General features: G+C 60.2%; 3 protein-coding genes across 10 annotated transcripts; 1 reads left to right on the top strand and 2 right to left on the bottom strand.

The window, feature by feature from the left end:
• Positions 1-3,906: 3,906 nt before the first annotated feature.
• TBC1D10C (TBC1 domain family member 10C) lies at positions 3,907-10,289 on the bottom strand. 2 transcript variants are annotated; one of them, XM_059932156.1, is made up of 10 exons: positions 9,766-10,289; positions 9,355-9,533; positions 8,507-8,606; positions 8,174-8,281; positions 7,980-8,086; positions 7,662-7,776; positions 6,904-6,969; positions 6,589-6,778; positions 4,872-5,026; positions 3,907-4,572 (listed from the first exon to the last, which is right to left on the bottom strand). In XM_059932156.1, the coding sequence occupies exons 2-10, from the start codon at positions 9,504-9,506 to the stop codon at positions 4,225-4,227; spliced, it is 1,341 nt and encodes a 446-aa protein (XP_059788139.1). In that variant the 5' UTR covers positions 9,507-9,533; positions 9,766-10,289; the 3' UTR covers positions 3,907-4,224. The 2 variants fall into 2 exon arrangements, with proteins under 2 accessions (XP_059788139.1, XP_059788140.1); XM_059932157.1 differs by lacking the exon at positions 9,766-10,289 and having other exon boundaries at positions 6,904-7,111; positions 7,933-8,086; positions 9,355-9,620.
• Positions 10,290-10,761: 472 nt separating this feature from the next.
• PPP1CA (protein phosphatase 1 catalytic subunit alpha) lies at positions 10,762-14,107 on the top strand. The gene is made up of 7 exons (XM_059932166.1): positions 10,762-10,910; positions 11,440-11,571; positions 11,723-11,953; positions 12,592-12,696; positions 13,141-13,364; positions 13,447-13,581; positions 13,661-14,107. Exons 1-7 carry the CDS (start codon positions 10,856-10,858, stop codon positions 13,769-13,771), a joined length of 993 nt encoding a protein of 330 aa, XP_059788149.1. The 5' UTR covers positions 10,762-10,855; the 3' UTR covers positions 13,772-14,107.
• Positions 13,886-20,475, bottom strand: RAD9A (RAD9 checkpoint clamp component A). 7 transcript variants are annotated; one of them, XM_059932163.1, is made up of 11 exons: positions 20,332-20,475; positions 20,176-20,246; positions 19,596-19,724; positions 19,041-19,155; positions 18,854-18,953; positions 16,476-16,582; positions 16,276-16,385; positions 16,122-16,186; positions 15,893-16,030; positions 14,919-15,126; positions 13,886-14,830 (listed from the first exon to the last, which is right to left on the bottom strand). In XM_059932163.1, the coding sequence occupies exons 1-11, from the start codon at positions 20,363-20,365 to the stop codon at positions 14,735-14,737; spliced, it is 1,173 nt and encodes a 390-aa protein (XP_059788146.1). In that variant the 5' UTR covers positions 20,366-20,475; the 3' UTR covers positions 13,886-14,734. The 7 variants fall into 7 exon arrangements, with proteins under 7 accessions (XP_059788146.1, XP_059788144.1, XP_059788145.1 ...); XM_059932161.1 differs by having other exon boundaries at positions 16,276-16,582; XM_059932162.1 differs by lacking the exon at positions 20,332-20,475 and having other exon boundaries at positions 19,596-19,930.
• Positions 20,476-21,647: the final 1,172 nt, after the last annotated feature.

Genomic DNA, 21,647 nt, shown 5'->3' with positions numbered 1-21,647 from the left:
AGCCCACATTCCCCACACAGCTTTCCAGGGCTGCTCTGGGCTCCCCAGCACCAGATCCACACTCCACTCCTCCCTGTGGCCAGCTCAGGCTCCTGGAATGAGGTGCGGCCACCCAAGAAGATCCATCCTCTTGCTGAGGGGGTAGCCTGAGCTCCAGGGAGATCCACGGGAGGGAGCAGGGTTGGGGCATGGATGTCACCAAAGAGCATGAGATCTGACACTTAACAAATATTAAAAACCAAAATCCAACAGAGTAAATTTTAAAGATCTTATCGGCTTTATCCAGCAGTTCATGAATCTGGCAGCATCCCGTCTAGCAGACAGAAAGGAGCTGCAAGAAGTTGTGTAAAATGCAAGACTTTTATAGGCAGAAGGGAGCAGACACAAAGAAGTTATACTTAGGCAAAAAAGTGGGTTGGTTATTGCAAGATCACTTTCTTTTAGGCAACAGCAGGGGTCTATCAGGCAGATGAACTCGCTAGTGCTGGTCAGGCAATCCCTGATTGACTGAAAGTTTAAGATACAATTTCCAGGAGAGCTGAAACTGTAATCAAGTTATCCCGGTTTGGTGACATGGGGCTTAGCATAAGCGACTCCACCTTGGGCCTGCTGTCTTGTTTTTTGCTTTTTTTTTTTTTTTTAACTCTTTTTAAAATTATTTATTTATTTATTTATTTATTTATTTATTTATTTATTTATTTATGTTGGCTGCACTGGACCTTAGTTGTGGCATGCAGGATCTTTAGTTGCGGCATGCATTCGGAATCTATTTCCCCAACCAGGGATTGAACCCGGGCCCCTGCATTGGGAGTGCAGAGTCTTACCCACTGGACCTCCAGGGAAGTCCCTGCTGTCTTGTTTTTAACACAAGCAGTGTAGCATCTGTGGACTCAGTTTTCTCATCCTCAAATGGGGATTATACTGCATACTTTAGCCCAGGCTTGGCTGGACAGGGGGCACCTGGCAGAAGGTAGCAGTGCCAGCAAACGTTTTTTGACTTGTCCCAGGCACTGTACAGAGGGCTTTATGTGCCATATCTCACTTAACCCTGTTGGGTAGCAGTTATGAGTCTCTGCCTTTTGCAGATGAGGCAATGGAGGCTCAGAGAGGTGATGCGATTTGCCCAAGGTCACACGGCTGGTGAGAGGCAGGGCTGGGGTCTTCCCTCTGCCAGAGTGTGTGCATACATGCACACAGAGCAGTGTGGTTCTGTGCCCACTCCCAGACTGCCCTGGCTGGGCACCGGCTGTGATGGCATTTGCCTTGTGGATGCAGGGAGGGAAATCAGGGTTGGGCAACTGCAGCTCAGCCCAGGGCCCTGGGACTTGGGGCAAGCAGGCTGGCAGGGCAGTCTTGCCCTGTTTGTGCCAGGAGAGCCTGGAGGTCACCTGAGGCTGAGCTGAGCCAGGTAGGCGTGGGGTGACGAGAGGCAATCCCTGGGTGACTGCCCAGCTTGACTAAACAATAACCATCATAGAAATGAGACAGGTAGAGTGGTCTTGGGACTAGGGTGGGAGCTGTTATTACCCTATTATCTGTAGGAGGAGACTGAGGCTCAGAGACAGTGAGAAGGCCTTTCCCATGCAGGGACTTTGCAGGGAGTCCAAGCCTGGCCTCCGGACAGTGTGGGGATGGGGGGACTTATGGGGGGCGGGGTGGCAGTCGCGATGGAGACCATGGTCCCCCACACGGGGGTCCATTTGCCCTTCCACTTCTTTGCTTGCTCCCCACTCCTGTCCCCTGGGCTGACCCAGGCCGATGGACATCGCTGGGTGCCATCCCAGCTTTGGTCCCCACAGGCTGAGTACTCTCAGATGCGTGCCTTGCCTTCTCTGAGCCCCTTTCCAGGCAGGTTTGTAGGGAGCTGGGGCTGCTAGGTTCACTGAGTGTGGTTGTGCAGGTTGCTCACTGCACAAAGGTACCCTGCTGAGTGGTCACGTCCCTTCTGTCCTGCAAGGGATGCATGTACCTGGGGGAGGGGCATCTTTTCCCAACTAGTGCACAGGAGCCATCGGGGGCTAGCGCAGCCCTGTGGGAACAGCGTGTGTAAAAAAGCGTTCCGACAAGGAGGGAGCTGGTCCTCTTTTGGTCTGACCCCTTGGCTCAGGCTTCCCAGATGGATGGTTGATAACGGGACCTGCAGAAGGACTGCCCAGAAAATGCTTCCCACAGTAGACAAGGCAGTGACTCAGCCCCAGCTCGAGAGGCCCGTGCCGGAGACCACCTGCCCCAGGGTCTATATCCAGGGGGAACGCCTACCACGTGGCCTCTCCTCCAGACTCAGCAGCCCTGGTGCCAAGGCTGCTGCTTTCCTGCTCCTCTACCTTCCCAGCAGAAGAGCTGAGCGCACCCCCCACCTACCTGCTCGCAGCCGAGAGTCCATGAGACACCCGCCCTAAGCCTAAGGCGAGGTCTAGCTGGCTCTGCCCCCACTGTGATCCTGGGCTGGGCGCTCAACCTGCCCATCTCCCCCTTCTCTAAAGAGGCTCTCAGTGCCACCTGCAGAGAGAGGGTGTGGGGGTCTGAGAAAGGGGTCTGTGAGCTGCAGGGGGCTGTGTTATTATTAAGCTCCAAGTACCCTAGTGGAGTGGGGAGGGGGGAGGGAGGGCTCAGGAAGCTCTCTTTAACTCACAGGAGCCCAGCCCCTGGCCCACACTCAGAACCCAGGCTGGGGCGAGACTGGGGGAGTGGGTGGGAGCAGGAGAGAGAGCAGCCCCAGGATGGCAGACGGAGGTGGGTGTCAGGTTCATGGCTGTTGATGCGGGGGTAGTGGTGAACCTTGGGTCTGCCCTGGGCAGCAAAGCTTTGGCCCGGTTGCCTCCCCTCCTGAGCCTTAGTTTCCCCCCCAGGTAAACTTCAGCTCTGGGTCTGGACCTCCGTGAGTCCCTCCTTCAGGGGGTGGGATGGTCTGCCCAGGACCCAGGGCCTGGCCAGTCACACAGTCAGCGCCACAAGAGTACAGGCGGAGGGAGCGTGTTCCTGCAGCCGTGGCCCTGTCACTGGATCTGAGGGTGCCAACACTGCAGCTCGGCCACTGAGAAGCATGGATCAAACACTCCACCACTGCGACTTCCCTGGCGGTCCAGTGGTTAAGACTCCGCGCTTCCACTGCAGGGGGCTCGGGTTGGATCCCTGGTCAGGGAACTAAGATGCGCAGCGTGGCCAAAAAAAACCACTCCACCATTTAAGCGGGACTGCAGACACTTTCTCCGGGTACCCCCCTCCCCCTCCCCCCTTCAGGGGAGGGCACCCAAGGAAGCAGGGAGGTAGGGCACCACCGGGAATGGGCCCTGCGGGAACATAAGCCTACGTCAGAACCAGCCCCGTTGTCCTGGCGATGGCTCCTGTCCCAGGCACCTCAGGCACCCACGGGGGCAATTAGCAAGTGTGGGAGGGGTTTCCACAGTGGCAGTCCCCAGGGGGTGCGGCTGGGGCTTAGGCAGGGGGCAAGGGCTGGCGGGCCCTTTCTCCTTTGTCCAGGCACACTAGGCCTTTGTTCTCAGCTGGCTCTCTCTGAGGACGGGACCAGGACCATGGGTCGGGGGCGGACTTGGCTTAGAGTGCCCACACCCCTGGGGGGGATCCCGAACCAGCAGGGAGAGGGAGCAGAAGAGGGGATAGAGTCCCACTTCTGGGCCCAGCATCCACTTGGGGAGCCCTCTTCCCCCAGGTACAGAGGCCTTACCTGACCCCAAGAGGCTGGGCACTGCAGCTTACCATTGGCTCCTGTTGCTGGTAAACACCTTCCAGCAGCCAATGGGCAGCCTCAGTGTGCCCTGAGGAGCCAGGGCTGGACTAGGAGGGGCGGGGCTGTGAGGGGAGTGAGGGCCGGAGGGGAAGGAGCAGCTGGTCCAGGGTTGAGGCTGGAAGGCATTCCATCTGACTGCATACGGGCTTCTGCTCAGACTTTATTCCAGGCCTCCCCAGGAGCCTTGGGGTCCCCTAAGCCCAGCCCGTGCCCCTAACCTCACCCTCCTTCAGCGCCAGCTTGATGCTTGCAGGGGCCCAGGCACCAGGGCAGCTCCATGGGCGGATGATGGGCCTGGGTCCCCAAAACCTCACTCTCTGACCTTCCTTCATCCTCAAGCCTCACACAGTCCACGGGAAAGCTGAGGCATCCATCCCGGCTGTAAAGTGCGGTGCCTACTTTGAGGCTGGCATCCACCGTTCAGGCAGTTGGGGTTGGGGGACCCTGAGTCTCGGGTACCCTCAGAAGTGGGACCTTCAGAATCGGGTGTCCAGAGAGGAGGTGGAGCCTCGATGGGACCTGGCGGGGCTCTCGATACGGGGGGCCCTGGACCGAGTCAGCAGCCCATGGAAAGTCTTGCCTCGGGTCTGGGGCTTGCGCCGTGGAGGCCTGGGCTCCTCCGGGGGCTGCACCACGATGCGGGGCACCTCGGGCCTGGTGGCTCCCCGGGTTCCTGCCAGCTGCTGGGCCTCAAAGATGGCTTGGGCCCCAGGCAGGCGGGCCTGCGGCCTCGGGGGTGGCCCAGATGCCGACGCGGGCAGCTGGGCCAGCTGGGTCTTGATCTCCCGCTGCAAGTCCTGTTCGGACAGGGCCACGCTGTGCACCTATGGGGAGCAGTTGATACTGAATCTGCCTGGCCTGGGGGAGGGCAGGAAGCGATGAGATCCCTGTGGGGCGGGCAGGACACAGCCGCAGGAAGTGGCTGAGGGCTGAGGGGCTGACAGACAAAGAGACTAAAGGAGCCACAGAAAGCCACTTGGGGCCTGGGGTTTCCACATTCTCTGCTGCTCAGAGGACAAGAACTGAGCCCCGGTTCTTACTCTGACTTCCCCCTCTGGGACTCAGTTTCCGCAACTGTGCAGGGGGGCTGGGCCATTGCAGAGGGCGGGCAAGGGGCACCCACCTGGGGCATGAAGGCCTCCTCCTGCAGCTGGGTGGGTGGGATGGCTCGAAGGGCGCCGAGTGTCTCCAGGAGCCCCGGGCAGGCCAGGCGCTGCTCAGTGGTGCCCAGTGCCAGGCGTACCAGTGTCAGCCCCACACGGAACAGCACCTTCACACCTGCAGGCCGGGGGCTCACTCAGTTGGGGGGCCAGCCCTGGGCTTCCTCAGTCTACACCTGAACCTGCCCTCAGCCAGACTCCTTCCACCCTCGTGCAGCTCTGCTGCCGGGAGCCAATGACTGAGAGCAGGGTGGCAATCTGAGAGCACTGGCCAGCATGTCTCAGCGGCCACAGACACTTCTGGGCAGAGCAGCCTGCCAGGAGCCAGGGGCTACTGAACGCCTCACGCCAAGCCTTCTCATTCTGGGCCTCAGTTCCTCGTCCCTCCAAGGAAGGGCTGGGTGGTGACGTGAAGGCCTTTCCAGCTCAGACCTGTGACCTTCTGGTTCTAGAAAGATTCTAGCCAGAACTCCTCACCTCTAAGCCAAGAGCATAGGACACACATGCACATAAACACGCACACACGCACATGGGTGTGACCTTGGGCCTGTTCCTGGAGCCTCAGAATTCCTTCCTGGTAGCCTCGGGTCTGCTGAGAACAGCAGTCAGGGGACCAGTGAGGTCTGGTGACAACTGTGACTTGTAAAGGGACAGCAGCGACTACTAACGGCGTCACCGTTATGAAAGTGAGCCTGAGGCAGAGAGCAAGGGTAGCTCAGCCACCCTAACGGGGGACCCTGCCCTGCCCCGCCCTCGAGGTCTGAGTCTGCAGGGGAGGACATGTAGATGGCGACTTGGACACCCGTGGCCAGAGCTCTAAGCCAGCCTGAAGCCAACTGGGCATACAGCAGGTGCTCAATAGAGGTACTGATTGATTTCTACCATTTTTTTGGTCCAACCACCCCGCTCTTGGCCTGGCACCTCTCCCACATCCGCACCCCCAAGTCAGTCGTCTGTAACCTGGCCTCTCTGCCTCCACACTGGCCGTGCAAGTTTGCCTCTTCCACAGAGCAGCCGCGAGCACCTTTAAACGGCACTCTCCTCCTGCCACCCCCCTACACTTGGGCACATCCTTTGTTTTATTTTCTTCACAGAACTTATGACAATCTATAAATATCTTGTTAATTTGGTACCGTCACCTCCCATCCCCACCTCCACCAGAATGTAGGTCTCACTCACTCAAGTGGCCCTGGCTTCCACCAGAATGTAGGTCTCACTCATTCAAGTGGCCCTGGCTTCCAGGGCAGCGCTGGCCTCCGAGAGCGCTCACCAAGGGCCCGTGGGGCTCCATCGGCCATGCCCTCACTGTGCCCAGTCCCTGAGCTGTCTCACTGCTGTGATCTCTGCAGCTCCTGCCCTATCTACCTTGCGGAAGCGCCCCCCGACTCCAGCCCTCCCCCAAGGAGATGGTGCCCTCCCTGTGGTGGTCTCACTGCTGGGGGTGAGGGCTATCATTCATTGCATTGGTGATCCGTGGCCAAGGGCTGGGCCGTTTCCCCAGAGCCACAGGGCGCTGTCACCCTCAGCACACCCCAGCACCCAGACCCCAGGCCAGGACTGGCAGTGGCGGTGGGGCAGAGCAGAGCTGGCACCCTCATCCCCTCTGCACACCAGGCACCCGAGGCTCCCGGCCCCAGTCCCCACGCCTGCCCCTGCCCACCTGGCCAGCCACCCACTCACCCTCGCTAAGGAAAGCGTCCCAGACACGCAGCACCGTGGGGAAGGGCAAGGAGCGGGCGAAGAGGCACAGGAACCACTCGGGCAGGTAGAGCAGGGGCCCGACGCCCACCTGCTGCAGGTGCTTGTGCACACGCGGGAGCAGCCGCCGCAGCAGGGCCGTGAACACCTCGGCGTCCAGCCGTACAGCCTCCTGTGGCCACGTCCATCAGCACCTCCACGCCCGGTCCCCAGGTCCCCACCCAGTCCCCAGGCCCCTCCCCACCCCCCCGCCCAGCCCCTCCCCCTGTGCCCTCTGGCCCCATCCCAGCCTCTCACCATATGGGGCCCGTAGTAGCCAGGGAGGTAAAGCTCGCAGATCTGTACCAGGCACCAGAAGGCCTCCTGGGGGCGGGCACAGGCCTTGAGTGCCCACCGCAGAGGGCACCACGGAGGGGACCGCAGGGCGGGGGAAAGGGGCGCAGGGGAGGGTTCGGACACCATCTGGGGTGACTCTGGAGCCAGGAGCCTGGACTCAGTGCTGGGGCTGGTGGGGAGGGGCAGGTCTTACCAAAAAGCTTCCCGTTGCCCAGATAGAAGCCTACCAAGGGGTGTAGGGAGTTGGAAGTCACAGGGCTCAGGGGGTTGAATTTGAGGGTCACAGGGTAGGGGCTCACTGGTCAAGGCTAGGGAGGGTCCCAAAGTTCAAGTCTTGGGTTCTTGGGGTCACTGGGGTCAGGGATCATGGTCACAGGGTTCAGAATCAGAAGTCATGAGGTCAAGGTAATAACATCCAGACTCCTAGATCATTAGGGCAAAGGTCAGGGCTCAGGGTTCCATGTTCCTGCAGTCAAGGTCGTTGGGTTTGAAGGTCGCTGAGGTTGGTGGTCATGAGGCCCTGGGTCACTCACTAGGACAGGTTTGGGTAGGAGTCAAGGATCCCAGGTCCCTGAGGCCAGAGTTCCTGGGGATGGAGGGGTCATGGGTCCAGGGCACAGGATTACTAGGTCCCTAGGTCACCAGCGTTGGGGGTCATGGATCACTGGGGTTAGGGGGTCAGGGTCTTGGGTCCCCGTAGCAGGGTTGAGGGCACTCACCTCTGGGGGCAGATACATGAGCAGCACGGCAGCCACAGGGCCCTGGGCCTGGCAGTAGCCCTGTTCCGGCCGATACAGGGTGTAGGCCTTGAGTACCTGGAGGAGCCCCTGCTGCCTGTGCCAGAAGACCCCATTAGGGGCCGGTCCTCCGGGCATCCCTTCCCCACCCTCTGGCGGCCCTTGCCCAGGCCTCAGCCCCCCGAGGGCCTTGATGGGTCCTCTGAGATGCAAAGATATAAAGCCGGGGCGGGGCGGCACTAGGCCAAAGCACCTGGGGGTTGTGGGGCTGGGGGTCCCTGGGCATCACTGGCCTCATACCCGTGACCCTGGGGTGACACAAACATCTCATGGAGAGGGAACTGGCGGTGCAGGTCCCTGCCGATGGTCTCCATCCACTGTGGGTCCCCAGGGGCCTCAGCCAGTTCCTGTGTGTGGACAAAAAGGTGGATGTGAAGGCCCAGAGTGGTGAAGGGCCAGGGGAGGGGAGGTGGGACCCCTGCCAGTTCCCTCACCTGATAAGTGCCACGGCTGTTCTTCTGACACACATGGGCCCCGCACAACAGGGGCCAGCACCGGGCCCGCAGGGCCGAGGGGATGCCTTTCCGGCACTGCATCTTTACCTGTGGGTGAGGCCAAGGGACCCCGTTAGGCCAGCCACGCCAGCTTCCCCTGCTCCTGTCGGCAGGCCCCAAGCACAACCTGTCATCAGGCAAGAGCCACTTTGGGTAGCAGGGAGAAAAGGCAGGAGGTACTGGGACACGGGAGGGGTGAATTTTGCCAGGGCATGGGCCGAGGCAAAGGGGGCTGAGCCATGGAGGCCTGGGTGGGACCACTCTCCCTCTCACCTTCTTGTACCTCCGAGACATGGTTTTCTCCCAGTGTGAGGTCATCTCCACCCACTTCATCTCCCGCTGGCGGATAAGGTCTGCAGGAGGGTGACCTGGCCTGGGGACACATGGCACAGGCATCCAGGCGCTGGGCAGCTGTTACCCAGAGCCCGCGTCCGCCACCCTTCATGCTACCTGGGTGAGCCTAACTCCTGGCCCTGGAGATCTCTGGGAGTCTCTGGGGCGGGGTGGTGACCTGTCACCCAGGAGTTGCCAGTGGTTGTCATGGGGACAGGAAAGGATGTGGCTCCGATGTGGGTGGAAGCAGGAGAGACTGAAGGGGGTGTGTAGGTGTGTGTTGAGGGAGGGGCTTGTTGATTGTCCCCCAGGATAGGGACACAGACAAGTCATCAGGGAAGCTGGGTAGACAGAGTCCTGGACTAGAAGCCAGGAGTTGTGAGTTTGAGTCTGATTCTGTCTCTGATCTGCTGTGTGACCTTCCTATCTGTCTCTGGACTTGTCTTCCTGTCTGTGCATTGGGAATGGAGAGGATTGGTGGGGGAAGAAGTGTGGGTTCTGTGATCTGGATCTGGGATTCCTGGGCCAGATTAAAAGGGGCAGAATGTTTGGCCCCAGAGGTGGGTGGAAACCCTCAGAGACTGGGAGTAGAAGAGACATACAGGGACCACCCCCCACAGCCTTGCTAACCTTAGAATTTCATCTGGAACCTGAGAAGGGATGATACTGGCTGAGTCCCCAGACCCTCCCAGGACCCTCGAGGTTGGACCTCACTCTAGAATTCAGCCCTCAGCTCCCACCCTTATTCCCAGCACCCCACCGCCCCACCCCATCCCTTCCCTACTTACCCTGGCTCTGCTGAGCTGCCTCCAATGAAGCCATAGCGGTCAGCCTGGCGATATGGGCCGGGCCCACTCAGCTCTGAGTCAGACCCCAAAGAGCTGGAGTCATCCTGCAGCTCACCAGGCTGCACCAGGTCCTCCCCCAGGGCCTGGGCCATAGTGCTGCAGACCCCTGATGCCACAGGCTGCAGGATGTGGGGAAAGCCAATATGAGAGGCAGCTCCTAGCCAGCCTGGGGCCTGGGCTCCTATCCAGCCAGGCCCCAGCCCCAGGACCTGACTGCGTGGTCAGAGGGAGCAGATTTCAGGGTATCTCTCCAAGCCCCTTCTGTCCCCTCTTCTCTTGTGGGGTGGGGGTGGAGCATGGGCCCAGAAGTGGCAGAAAGGCCAGGCCCCTATCCCCTGCAGCCCAGCTTACCTCCTTGCTGCACCTCACCTCCTCCTCTCACTTCCTCCTCAGCCACAGCTTCGGCAACCAGCCGGGGGGCCCCTCCTAAGTGCGTGGGGGTGGGTAGTTACCCCTTCCTGTCCCGGGCTCTTCCGGCCTGCCCCAGTGGCCCTGGGCCATGGGCTCCTCCCACCATCCCGGTGGGCTGGGTGGGTGCAGGCTTGGGTTCCTGTGCTGGGTGTGATGCGGCCAGGGCCTGCCAGAGGTAGAGAGGGCAGGCTGCCTCCAGATTTGAGGTCACTGGCACGTAAAACACTCGATTCAGGGTCCAAGGAGTATCATGGTGTATTTAGTGTTTGCTCTTTACAAAGTAATACTTTCAACATGCACACAATGTAGCATTACTATGCTACTCAAAAGGCAAGGATGAGACATTACAAAAAATAATAATTTAGCATGCACCACAGGCAGTGTGGACCAAAATGAGCTCGGAGTTCAGCAACAGGTGTCTGGATCTACCTAGCCAGTCGCCCGAGGGCCCCAGACTCAGGAGGTAGAGGTCCTCTGTGAATTTGAGGCTCTTACTATCTCTGAGCCTCAGTTTCCTTTCCTGCACTTCAAGGGCTTAATCTGAACTGTTTGGGGAGACCCAGTGAGTAACCAATGAAGTCACACCACCTTCCCGACCAGGACAGAAGTGGGAAGGACTGCTCAGCCCTTGAAAGAGAAAAACAACTTCCACAGTACTTCCGACCGCACCTCCTCCTTACAGCGGAGGGTAACTCCTCAAGGGCGGAGCTAGGCTTGACCTCACCCCATGAAGCCCCGCCCACCGAGCAGGCTCCGCCCCAGACACACGAGTCAGTCCAAGTCCCGCCCCCTGACCGAGGCCCCGCCTCCCGGGCTGCCGCGACCCCTGCGCCTGGCGTCCGGCGGAGGCGCTAGAGCGCTGGGGGAGCGGGCGGGGCGGGGAGGGGCGGGGCGGGGCGGGGCGGGCGGCCTAGGAGGCGGGGCGGCGAGCCGGGGCGGGCGGAAGGAGCGCGAGGCCGGAAGGAGGCAGCGGGAGGGCGGGAGGCAGGAGCGGGCCCGGAGCTGCTGGGGCCAGAGCGGCGGCGCCGCCATGTCCGACAGCGAGAAGCTCAACCTGGACTCTATCATCGGGCGCCTGCTGGAAGGTTGGCCGGGGCAGGGGAGGTGGGCGCCGGCCGCGCCCTGGTCCCCTGCCCGGCCCGGAAGTGGCGCGCGGGTGGACTTGCCCCTCCCAGGGCCAGCTTAGACTGGGCGGGGACGGGCCGCGAGGTCCCGTGGCCGCAGGTGCCCCCCCTTCCCAATCGCGGCGCGCCTGGGAGGTCTGGGGTTGCTCCCCTTGCCAGAGCAGGGCGGGGGGCGCACGGGTTGGCCAGGGCTCTTGGGGTGAGAGAGAAATCCGAGAAGCCTAGCCCACCCCAAGCAAGGGGTCCCGTGTTCTGAGGTTTTGGCAGGCCTCCGCGCACAGCAGTCCCCTCTCGAGTGTCTTGAGGGTCGCTGGGGGTCTCGTCCCTTGAGGCTTGAGGCGGGGGTCCCAGGAGGCTCAGCAGCAGCAGCTGCCCCTGGGCGAGGCGGGGCCCGGGAGGCCCAGGCGCCCCCCCAGAAGTGCCTATGGGGCCACCCATGTCACCCACCCTCTTCTTGCCTGAGGGTCCTGATGCCTCATTCCACTCCCAGTGCAGGGCTCGCGGCCTGGAAAGAATGTACAGCTGACAGAGAACGAGATCCGTGGTCTGTGCCTCAAATCCAGGGAGATTTTCCTGAGCCAGCCCATTCTTCTGGAGCTGGAGGCACCCCTCAAGATCTGCGGTGAGCCCCCTGCCCAGGCCCCTTTGCTTCCTGAAAGTGGGTACCCCCTCACCAGCCAAAGTCCCTGGATCTCTCCTCCCTTGAGCCCAACCCTGGCCCTGGGTTCAAGTTTAGACTGCACCTAGTGCTGACCTGGTTCTCTGGGTCACAGGCGACATCCATGGCCAGTACTACGACCTTCTGCGGCTGTTCGAGTACGGCGGCTTCCCTCCAGAGAGCAACTACCTGTTTCTGGGGGACTACGTGGACAGGGGCAAGCAGTCTTTGGAGACCATCTGCTTGCTGCTGGCCTATAAGATCAAGTACCCCGAGAACTTCTTCCTGCTCCGTGGGAACCACGAGTGTGCCAGCATCAACCGCATCTACGGCTTCTACGATGAGTGTGAGTGGGATGAGCATCTGGGGCTGAGCGGGTCCTGAAGGGCTCTCCCGGCCATTCAGTGCGACCCTCGTGTTGACCTGGTGGCTGGGGTAGCAGTGTCTGACGAACACCTGCTAGACTGAGCTCCGTGAAGGCAGGGCCGGGCCAGTTCACGTCTCTCCTCCCTGCCCTCCTGGCATGGGTCCTGGTGCTCAGGAGGGACGTGGTGAATGGCTGCTGACTGAAGGGCTGCCAGCATTCTAATGCAGGGCCTTGCCTGCCGGCACTCCCCTCCAGTGCATCCGTTACTTAAGCACTTAGGATGCCTGTCTGGACTGGGCTCTGTTGGCCAGAAGCTGAGAGAGACCAAACCCGGTCTTGGCCTGGCTCTGCTCATGTGCAGGGGCATGGGTGCCAACCCTGAGGTTGTTCCAGAACTGGAACTCTGGGGTTCCTGTGGACTCGGCTGCTTTAGAATTCCTCCTGCGAGGCAGTGGGGTGAGGGTTGGCGGGGCGGGGTGGGGGTTCCCTTCTTGCCTTCCATTCTCTTCTCCCAGCTGTGTCTGAACAACACACAATGTGCCCTGGAAGGCCCAGAGACCCACACTGAGGGTGGGGCAGACAGGCCTTCTCGTGAGCTCTCTCCTTCCTCTGGGCAGGCAAGAGACGCTACAACATCAAACTATGGAAAACCTTCACCGATTGCTTCAACTGCCTGCCTATTGCTGCCATTGTGGATGAAAAGATCTTCTGCTGTCACGGGGGTGAGGGCGGCTCTGGGCCGCATGGCAAGGGAATGCTTGGGCAGGACGAGCCTGGCCACATCCCTGGGGCATTTGGGACAGAAGTGTTAGCTGGAGGACACGTTCTCAGCCACCTGGAACACCTCTCCCTGAAGTCCCGGTTTGGATGTCACTTCTTCCACAAAGTCCCCCCGCACCCCAGCGTTAGGCTGCACTCACTGTCATGTCGTGGCCTCGGCTTCTTGCGTGGAGTTTGCTTGTCTTTCTCCAGGGAGCGCTGTGCTCCTTGAAGGGACAGGGACTTGAAGAGGCAGAAGGCGATGAGCTCCGCCTGTCTAGGCTCCCAGGAATCCAGGAGAGGGCGGAGGGTTGGGGGAACAGAGGCTGATTGGCAAAGGCTTCCTGGAGGAGGGAGGGCCCTTGTTTTGAGGCTTGAGGAAGTGACCTGCCCCCGGTGCCCCCCAGGCCTGTCCCCGGACCTACAGTCCATGGAGCAGATCCGGCGTATCATGCGGCCCACAGACGTGCCAGACCAGGGCCTGCTGTGTGACCTGCTGTGGTCTGACCCTGACAAGGACGTGCAGGGCTGGGGCGAGAATGACCGTGGCGTCTCCTTTACCTTCGGAGCTGAGGTCGTGGCCAAGTTCCTGCACAAGCACGACCTGGATCTCATCTGCCGGGCACACCAGGTGGGCTGGCAGCTCTGGTCTGGGTGGCAGCGGGGGACGGGCAGCAACACCTGCTGGACTAACTGCCCCCACCCCCGTCCAGGTGGTAGAAGATGGCTATGAGTTCTTTGCCAAGCGGCAGCTGGTGACACTCTTCTCAGCTCCTAACTACTGTGGCGAGTTTGACAACGCAGGCGCCATGATGAGCGTGGATGAGACGCTCATGTGCTCCTTCCAGGTGGGGTTGGAGATGGGGACGGAAGGGGCGGGGGGCCCATGGCTCAGCCCCATGAGCCTGACCAGCTTGCCTCTTTTAGATCCTCAAGCCCGCCGACAAGAACAAGGGGAAATATGGGCAGTTCAGCGGCCTGAACCCTGGAGGCCGGCCCATCACCCCACCCCGCAACTCCGCCAAAGCCAAGAAATAGCCTCCGTGTGCCCGCCCTCTGCCCCAGATGGTGGATTGTACAGAAATCACGTGCTGTGAGGGTTCGTGCTGGCCCCCTAGGGCCGCCTGTCACAGGCAACACGGAGCCTTGGTGTATTTTTCTTTTTTTTATGAATCAATAGCAGCGTCCAAACCCCCAGGGCTCCTTCCACCTGCACCTGCAGTGGCTGCAGGCAGGATCCTGGGGCTGAGGCTGCAGCTCAGGGCAGAGCAGGGCCAGAATGTGGGTCTCCAGCCTTGCTTGGCCTCAGGGCTGGCAGCCGGATCCTGGGGCGACCCATCTGGTCTCTCGAATAAAGGTCAAAGCTGGATTCTCGCCATGGCGTCTGTCTCCCTTGTCCCAAATGCCGTGCCTGGCGACCCTTCCGCCTAGGGCCACTTGGGAGGCTTGCTGGGCATGGGGCCCCAGCCAGGGAAACACCAGCCACATGCTCAGGTCACAGGGGCCCTTGGAATTTCCAAGCCAGGGCCAGAGAGTTTTGGAAAAGCAAGCAAAACTGTGTGTACCGGCCACAGGGGATCCCCGAGGTGTGCCCAGGATTTGAGGGAGGGACAGGTCCTGATTGGCAGAGAAGGTGAATCAGTAGGGGCCAGCAGCCCCACCGTGGTTTTTCCTTAGGGAGGTGGGCTTAGAGAAGGCAGGCCCCCGACCCTGGCCACACAGTGGAATTAAGAGGTGAGGGACCTCCCAGCAGATGGCAGCGCAGCACCAACACTGGGAACAGACATGACGGACTGGGGGCTGAAGGGAGACGACAGGACCCAGGCCAGTCACATATAGTCGAGCAGGGCCTGGGGGAGGCGGCAGGACCAGCCAGCTGAGCTCCAGCACAGCCCACCTCTACCACCCACCCTGGAGGAGAGCTGGCCCCGCCCCTGGTTGGCGCTGGGAGATGGGGAGGCTGGGGCTTCCTCTGGTCCAGTCCTCCAAGGACTTCTCGGCTCAGCCTTCCCCCTCACTGTCTTCAGCCAGCACGGGGCTGGGGCCCTGGGGAGAGTGTGCAGGGGCCAGGATGGAGCCAAAGAACAGCGAGCGGAACTGGCGAGAAAACAGAGGAAGCCGAGTGAGCTCTGGAGGCTGCTCCCTCCGCCTCCCATCCCTGCCTCCGTCTCCAGCCAGCCCCTACCTTCTTGGGTGGGGGAGTCCCAGGCACGGTGCTGGGCTCGGTGTCATCTTCCTCCTCTGAGTGGGAGCCGGGGCTACAGGGGGGCTGGAGGCCAGGTGAAAGGGAGGTGGAGGGCAGTGTCCGTGAGCCCTCACTGCCCACGGTGGTTTCCATGGCGATCATGTACGAGTCAATGTCGTCAAGGGCAAAGTCGTCCAGCTGGGGTGTGCTGTAAGCAGAGACGGTGTTAGCAAGGACAGGGAGAGAAGAGGGAACAGAGGCAGGGCCCCACCTTGGAGGGCTCAGCGGGGGGCTGCAAAAGCCCTGTGACCGTTGGTGACCTCTTGGTTTTATTACTTCCTGATTTGGTGGGAGGGGAGAGGATGCCTGGGGTTAAGTGGCTGCTTCCTGGAGGGGGTGGACCTGGAATCCTTTCATCAGAGTTGAGGTAGAGGCCTGAGGGAGGCATCTTGGGGGCCAGTTTAGCTCAGCTGGGGGAGGGGAGCAGCAAGTCCTGTAAGCTGGGCCACATGGGGCCCAAGCCCGCACCTTCCCAGGGGACAGGAACTGGAGAGCACTGGGGCCCAGGGACATGCTGGGCGGAGGGCCAGGCCAAACTTCCTCTGCTTAAACTACACTGGGCCCAACCTCCCCAACCCACCTGCCCTTTCAGCCGCCGGCTTCCCCAGTCCCAGGCAGCCCCCGGCTTCCCGGCAGCCCTTTCCCTCCTCTGGCCTGGGAGGAGGCTTGGAGGGGAGGCCTCAGCCAGAGAAGGAAGCCAGCCCGACCCTGGGGACACTTCCCTGGGTGGGGGGGAGTCTCTGAGTACAGCTGCCCGGTAAGGTTGAGCCTGCAGGGCTGGACGCTGTGAGCACTGCAGGGGCTGGGGCCCAACAGGAAGTGGGGGGAGGGGGAGGCGCAGACGCTGGAAGCAGCAGGCTCCCCAGGGTGCACAGAGGTGGGGAGGGGGAGGAGTGGGTGGGCAGCGCTCTTACCTGTGAGCCTGAAGCTGAGGCGCTGGCCGCTGGAGCTCCGGGCCACGTAGGTCCTGGGGGTGCGGGTCCGGCTCTGAGAGCGTGGCCAGGACAAAGTGGCCGTCTAGCAGAGAGTCCTTGATGGCAAAGATGGCTGGCCTGGGCAGGTGACGGGTCCAGGCAAGGTCAAGGCCCTTTGGCTCCTGGCATCCCAGAGCCCTCCCCTCCCTGTCCTGAGGCTGGGAATTACCTGCCCGGGCCATCGAAGTAAATGCTGAGAGACAAGTTCGCTGAGTCAGCGAAGCTCAGGAGCCCCTGGGGAGGGAGAGGCAGAGCAGTGAGGCCCCGGGCGGGGCAGGGAGGAGCGGGTAGACGGGCGGTGAGCGCGTGGGGGGCAACCTCACCCGGAATTCCTTGAGGCAGAAAGTGATGGCCACCCCTTCTTGGGCCTGCAGCTGCTGGAAATCCTCCCCCCCGATGCTCATCTCGGTCACCATGGCTTTGACGGTGCTGTCTGTGGGGACAGCAACAGGAGGAAACCTGGGCCCTGCCCCATCCCAGCCCATCTCTGCCCCCTGCCCCAGGCCATGTCTGGCTCCCTCACCTGCCTCCTCCTGGTAGCTACGCAGGATGACCCTGTGGCCACGGCCAATCCCCAGCGTCACTTCGGCCAGCGCAGGGGGGAAGGGCAGAACAGCCTCCCCCAGGACCCTGTGAGGAGGGCACAGCATCACCCCAAGACTCAGCCCCACCCAGTGGCTTCGCTCTCAGGACCTGAGGCGGGACGGTGACACACACCAATGTCCAAACGGAACCAGGCCAGGCCTAGCATGCCCCCAGGGAGGACAGGAGCGGGACATGGTCCCTGCCCCGCCCAAGGCTCCCAGGCTGTCGTGGGAGGAGAAGTCCGCTTGCAAGAGACGGGGCAGACAAGAGCAGAGCCCGCAGAAGACAGCAGGAAGCACGGGCTGTTTGCGCTGAACCAAACCGGGCAGGCGCCACCTGGCCACCCACGGGTGGGAGACCATCCCCACACTGTCTGCATAAATGCGGCCTTCAGAGAGAGCCCTCAGATCCTTGTCTAGTAAAGACACACGCCGATAAACAGTTACAGGTGAAATAACATCTGGAATTTGCCTCAAAACACTTGGGACAGGAACTGGCGTCTGCTTTTATATGAATTCAAAATTGTCCATAAGAAAAAGAGAAACGGGGGCTTCCCTGGTGGCGCAGTGGTTAAGAATCCGCCTGCCAATGCGGGGGACATGGGTTCGAGCCCTGGTCTGGGAAGATCCCACATGCCGCGGAGCTACTAAGCCCATGAGCCACAACTACTGAGCCTGCGCTCTAGAGGCCACGAGCCACAACTACTGAAGCCCGTGCGCCTACAGCCCATGCTCCGCAACAAGAGAAGCCGCCGCAATGAGAAGCCCACACACTGCAACGAAGAGTAGCCTCCACTCACTGCAACTAGAGAGCCCGCGCGCAGCAGCGAAGACCCAACGCAGCCAAAAATAAATAAATAAATAAAATAAATTTAAAAAAAGAGAAACAATTGCTTTTTTTTTAAAGGTTTTTTTTTTTTTTTTTGTATTATGTGTAACAGAGACAAAACTATTTAAGTCAATAAACTTTTAAGGAATTTCACATGTTCTGATTCTTTCCACTGCCAATCACCTCAGTTCCTCCAAACTCATAATCTTCAAGATAAAATAGCCCTTTCAGAAATAAGCTGTCATGTGAGTCAGCCCCCAATTCTCTTAGTTGGGCTTCTTTGATCTCCAATGGAATATGGACACACGTCAGAATTCCCCACCTGTAATCTCTGGGATCCAATTTCCTCAAGCAATTTACTTTAGGACCATGTTTAGGGTCAGGAGGTGGATCTGCCTGGTCCTGAATTTGACACCCTCTAAAAATGTACTAGGTTCAAATCATATTCACTCCTAAGCCATCACACCCTAGAACAGTGCAGATCGCTGGGATAGGCCAATACCTAAGATAAAAGAAGTCTGACTGTTTTTCCAATGATGTAGGTTTACGGAAAAAGCCCCATCAGGATAGATCTCAACACAACTGCTCTTTTCAAAGAAGAAAGAGAAAGAAAAATCTTCAAAATACAGACCACAGATTGATTCCCTCTTTCTCTACCCAAAGGGATCCTGGGCAGTGCTGTTTCAACAGAACTCAGAAAAACAGAAAGTCAGGACCCAAAGGGACCTTGAAGTTACCATGTCCTGCGGCTACAAAAAGAAAAGAAACACAAGACCTTGGGTTACTTGGATGCAAGTGGCACCCAGCGTGTGGGCGAGTGGGAGGGGAGCCACTCCTCTCTGCTCTGGTCTTCACCAGGGACCTTTGCATCTGCTGGAGTCTCCTGGGCCCTGCACAGCCCCTCTGATTCCCCAAAACAGCTCCATCTCTACAGCTGCTTATTCAGGCAGCCCTCCTGGACCATGACTTCCCCGCCTAGCCTCCTTCCTTGGCCTCCTGCTGGGACCCCTCAAGGCTAGAGCCCAGCCAGGTAGGAAGAGAGGCTGCCCTTGAATGGGGATCATCCCAGAAGGATGACGAAGCCAGAGAAGGATCATGAGTCCCTGAGCCACAAAAATTAAGGGACCTTCAAAGGTGTTCAGGCCAGAGAAGACTCGTGGGCAGGCCAGAGACCTGTTCTCTGACAGAGGAGTCAGAATGGGTCTGAGTGGTCAGAAAACCAAGTCAGACCTTTGAAGTAGAGAATACAGACTCCAGAAGACAGTGAGGAACATGGAACAAGGGAGCACCCAGCCCCTCCTCACTCCAGCCTCTGCCCTTAAAGAGCCAGGCAAGGACCTGAAAGCAAGCCAGGTTGGATGAACTCCTTGAGGTCTACAGAAACCCTGTAGGGCAAATGGAAGCGGTGCCTTCTTAAACTGACCGTTGAGGCCCAAAGAAGGAAGAGAGAAACCTAGGCCTCAGCTTGCAACCAGGGAGCGTGCTCACCTTGCTGGGGCACGGAGCACGTGGGGGCACACGGCTGGGTCGAAGACAGCCTGCAGGGACTCGCAGTCCTGGAAGGACAGGTTGTGAGTCTTCCTCACCCCTGGATGGGCAGACAGGGTCTCAGTGGGCCTCGCCAACCTCCACCCCACACCGCAAGGACGACCTGGCCAGCCAGCTGCTCACTCACCGTATTTGCAGTACAGCTGAACTACCAGGCGGCTGCTCCTGCCATTCAGGGAGATGCAGCATTTCTCCACGGTCTTCTCCAGCATCGCCAGCGAGCGGAAGACTGAGAGGAACGACTAGGCGATGGAAACACATCAGCCCAGGCCTGCGCCCCCACCAGCCAGCTCTCACGTCCCCTTAGGCTCTGGCCCACCACGGGCTCAGCACTGTCACACCGGGAAAGGACTTCCCCCACACACAGACATTTACACCCTTCCAGGCCTTCGTTCATGCTGTTCCCCTTGTCTGGAATGCCTTGAAAGACCTGCTTACCTTTCAAGGACCAACCTGAATGTCACCACTCTCTGCAGGTCCCTGGCAGAATCAATTAGCCTCTCCATATCTCCCATTACTCCCTGTGGATGTCCGTACTATGCCCCTGCGCTGCATTTTGCACTGGATTGCTCCTGCATACGTTTCTCTCCCCAGCTGGCACCTACTGTGTGCCTCAGAGCAAACGCACTGTGGTAGCGGTTCCTGGGGGAGTGCACTGCCACTGCTGAGGGAGGAGCCTCACCTTCATCAGGATCTTACAGCGCAGCGGGTCCTGACCAGGGGTGGCCGCCTGGTACTGCTGGAAGAAGAGCGGGGCAAAGAGGAAGCAGGCATAGGCTGAGCGGGAGGAGTTCACGGTCCGGAGGGAGAGCTGGGCCAGGAAAAGCAGGGAGAGGGATGCAGTCACCAGCAATGTCAGGCCCAGCCCTCTGGCCGGCTTTTGCTCACACACTTGCCCTAATGTCCTCCACTTCCACCATCGTCTGCTGAATCCCTCCCTCTCCTTCCAGTCAGCGGGTATCTTCTCCATGAAGCCTTCCCGGAGGGCCCCTCAGCACCGCTCCTGCAGCAAGGGCCCTACACAGCCTTCAGCGCCGACCCCACCCGCCCCCGGGCACTTCAGGGAGGGCAAATGCTCTCAATTCACACACTGGTCTGCGAAGATGACAGGGCTCAAGGTGACGTCCCAGCAACAGGGGAGGAAACTAACTCAGCAGACAAATCTGCCCACCGGCATCCTATCTGATGGGGGCGAGACTCGAGCCCAGGTTAGGGCTCCCTGTGGGAATCTCACACCCCCCCCCAATACCGTGGCTCCTCACCCCGTCTTCCAGGGGCTCCAGGTAGAGTTCGTCCCCGATACGGGACAGAGAGTGGACGGCCTTGCCGAGCACTGCGGGGAGGAGAGGAGAAACACTGGTTTGCTGGCGCCTTGGGCCGTCCCACGTGCCCCCAGCCGCCGTCTGGCCCCAACTCACCCTTCACGTTGCTGCCCGTGACCAGACACTTCATGCTGCTCCCCGCGGCCGGGCTGTGACAGGCGGCGGGCCCCGGCCTGGACCCCAGATCTCTGCTCCCCGCCGGGTCTCCCCTGCCGCCGCGGATGCCCTGGGTTCTCTTCCCGCGCACCGCCCCCCGGAAGCCCCGCCCCCGCCTCCTCATTGGGCCACACGCCTGCACCTCCGTCACGTGAGAAAAACGCTCGCCGGCTACGCCGTCACGTGACAGAGTCCGTGCCCCGGGGGGGGCGGTCACGTGATTCGGGAGCGCCGGGCGCCTTTCTGGCTTGTCTCTTCGCGGGGTCCAGGGCCTCCCTCGGCCCTTCAGCGCCCCGGGTGAGCCGGGCCTGTCAGCGGGGCCCACCGCGGCTGCGCGCCCGAACGCAATGCGCTCAAAGGGTGTGGGGGAGCGAATCCGGAGATGTGCGGGCGAGCCCGCCTGGGTCACTAATTTAGAACGGATTTTCTGGGCGTCTGTCGGGGGTATGGGGTCGAAGGCAGACCGTCGCACCCAATCCGAGCCGGGGACACGCACAGAAGCAGCAACCACCGGCTCTAAAAAGAAATTAAAGCACGTTGCAGCAGGATCCCGGGGTGGGAAGTGGCTGTTCGCTCTGGCTTCGAGGATCCTGCGTTGATCCCGAAGAAGAGAAGATTCTCCGGACAGAAAGGGGTAGAAGGGTGTGGCTGGCAGGGGAAGGCGAGAGTAAAGACTCAGCGGTGCATGGGGCTTTGCCCCCGTTGGGAGGGAAGTGAGTCTGAGAGGAGGGGTGAGCGCTGCCAAATGATGAGGGTCACTAACGGGAAGCGCTGGAAACGTTTTCTGAGGGTAGACGCATGCGTATGTGGCCCTTTGAAAAACGACCAAGGGACTGTGCCAAAGGAGGGGCTTCATCGGCGAGCAGGTCTTCCCCTAGTCCTGGGCCTCAGTCCTCCGCTGCGTGAACTGGAAGGGAAGTCCTGGAGGGGCTCCCTGACCTCTAGTTCCCTGCAGCACCCAGTGTGTTTTGAAGGGCCCTGGGCACCACTGCGTTCCTTTAGTGCCCATCTGGACTTGCCCCTCTGGTACTGTCCCCAGTGAGGAGGCCGTGTTTGTCTGTGGGCCCCTTGCCCTCCTGCGCCTGGCCTGCAGTTCTGGACCCCACTTTGTTTCTTCCTCTCCTTGCCCTCAGCTCTGCTACCTCAAGAGCACTGGGGGAGGTTATTCTTGCCTTTTAGGGGGGTCCGTGTAAATGGTACCACCTCTACCCAGACATTTAGGTCAGTAAACCTGGAGTCATCCTTGACCCCATGCT

The sequence above is a fragment of the Balaenoptera ricei genome, chromosome 8 (assembly GCF_028023285.1).
Source record: "Balaenoptera ricei isolate mBalRic1 chromosome 8, mBalRic1.hap2, whole genome shotgun sequence".
Lineage (NCBI taxonomy): Eukaryota > Metazoa > Chordata > Mammalia > Artiodactyla > Balaenopteridae > Balaenoptera > Balaenoptera ricei.
The sequence above is the reverse complement of the archived record's forward strand: the minus strand, read 5'-3'. Positions and strand labels throughout refer to the sequence as shown.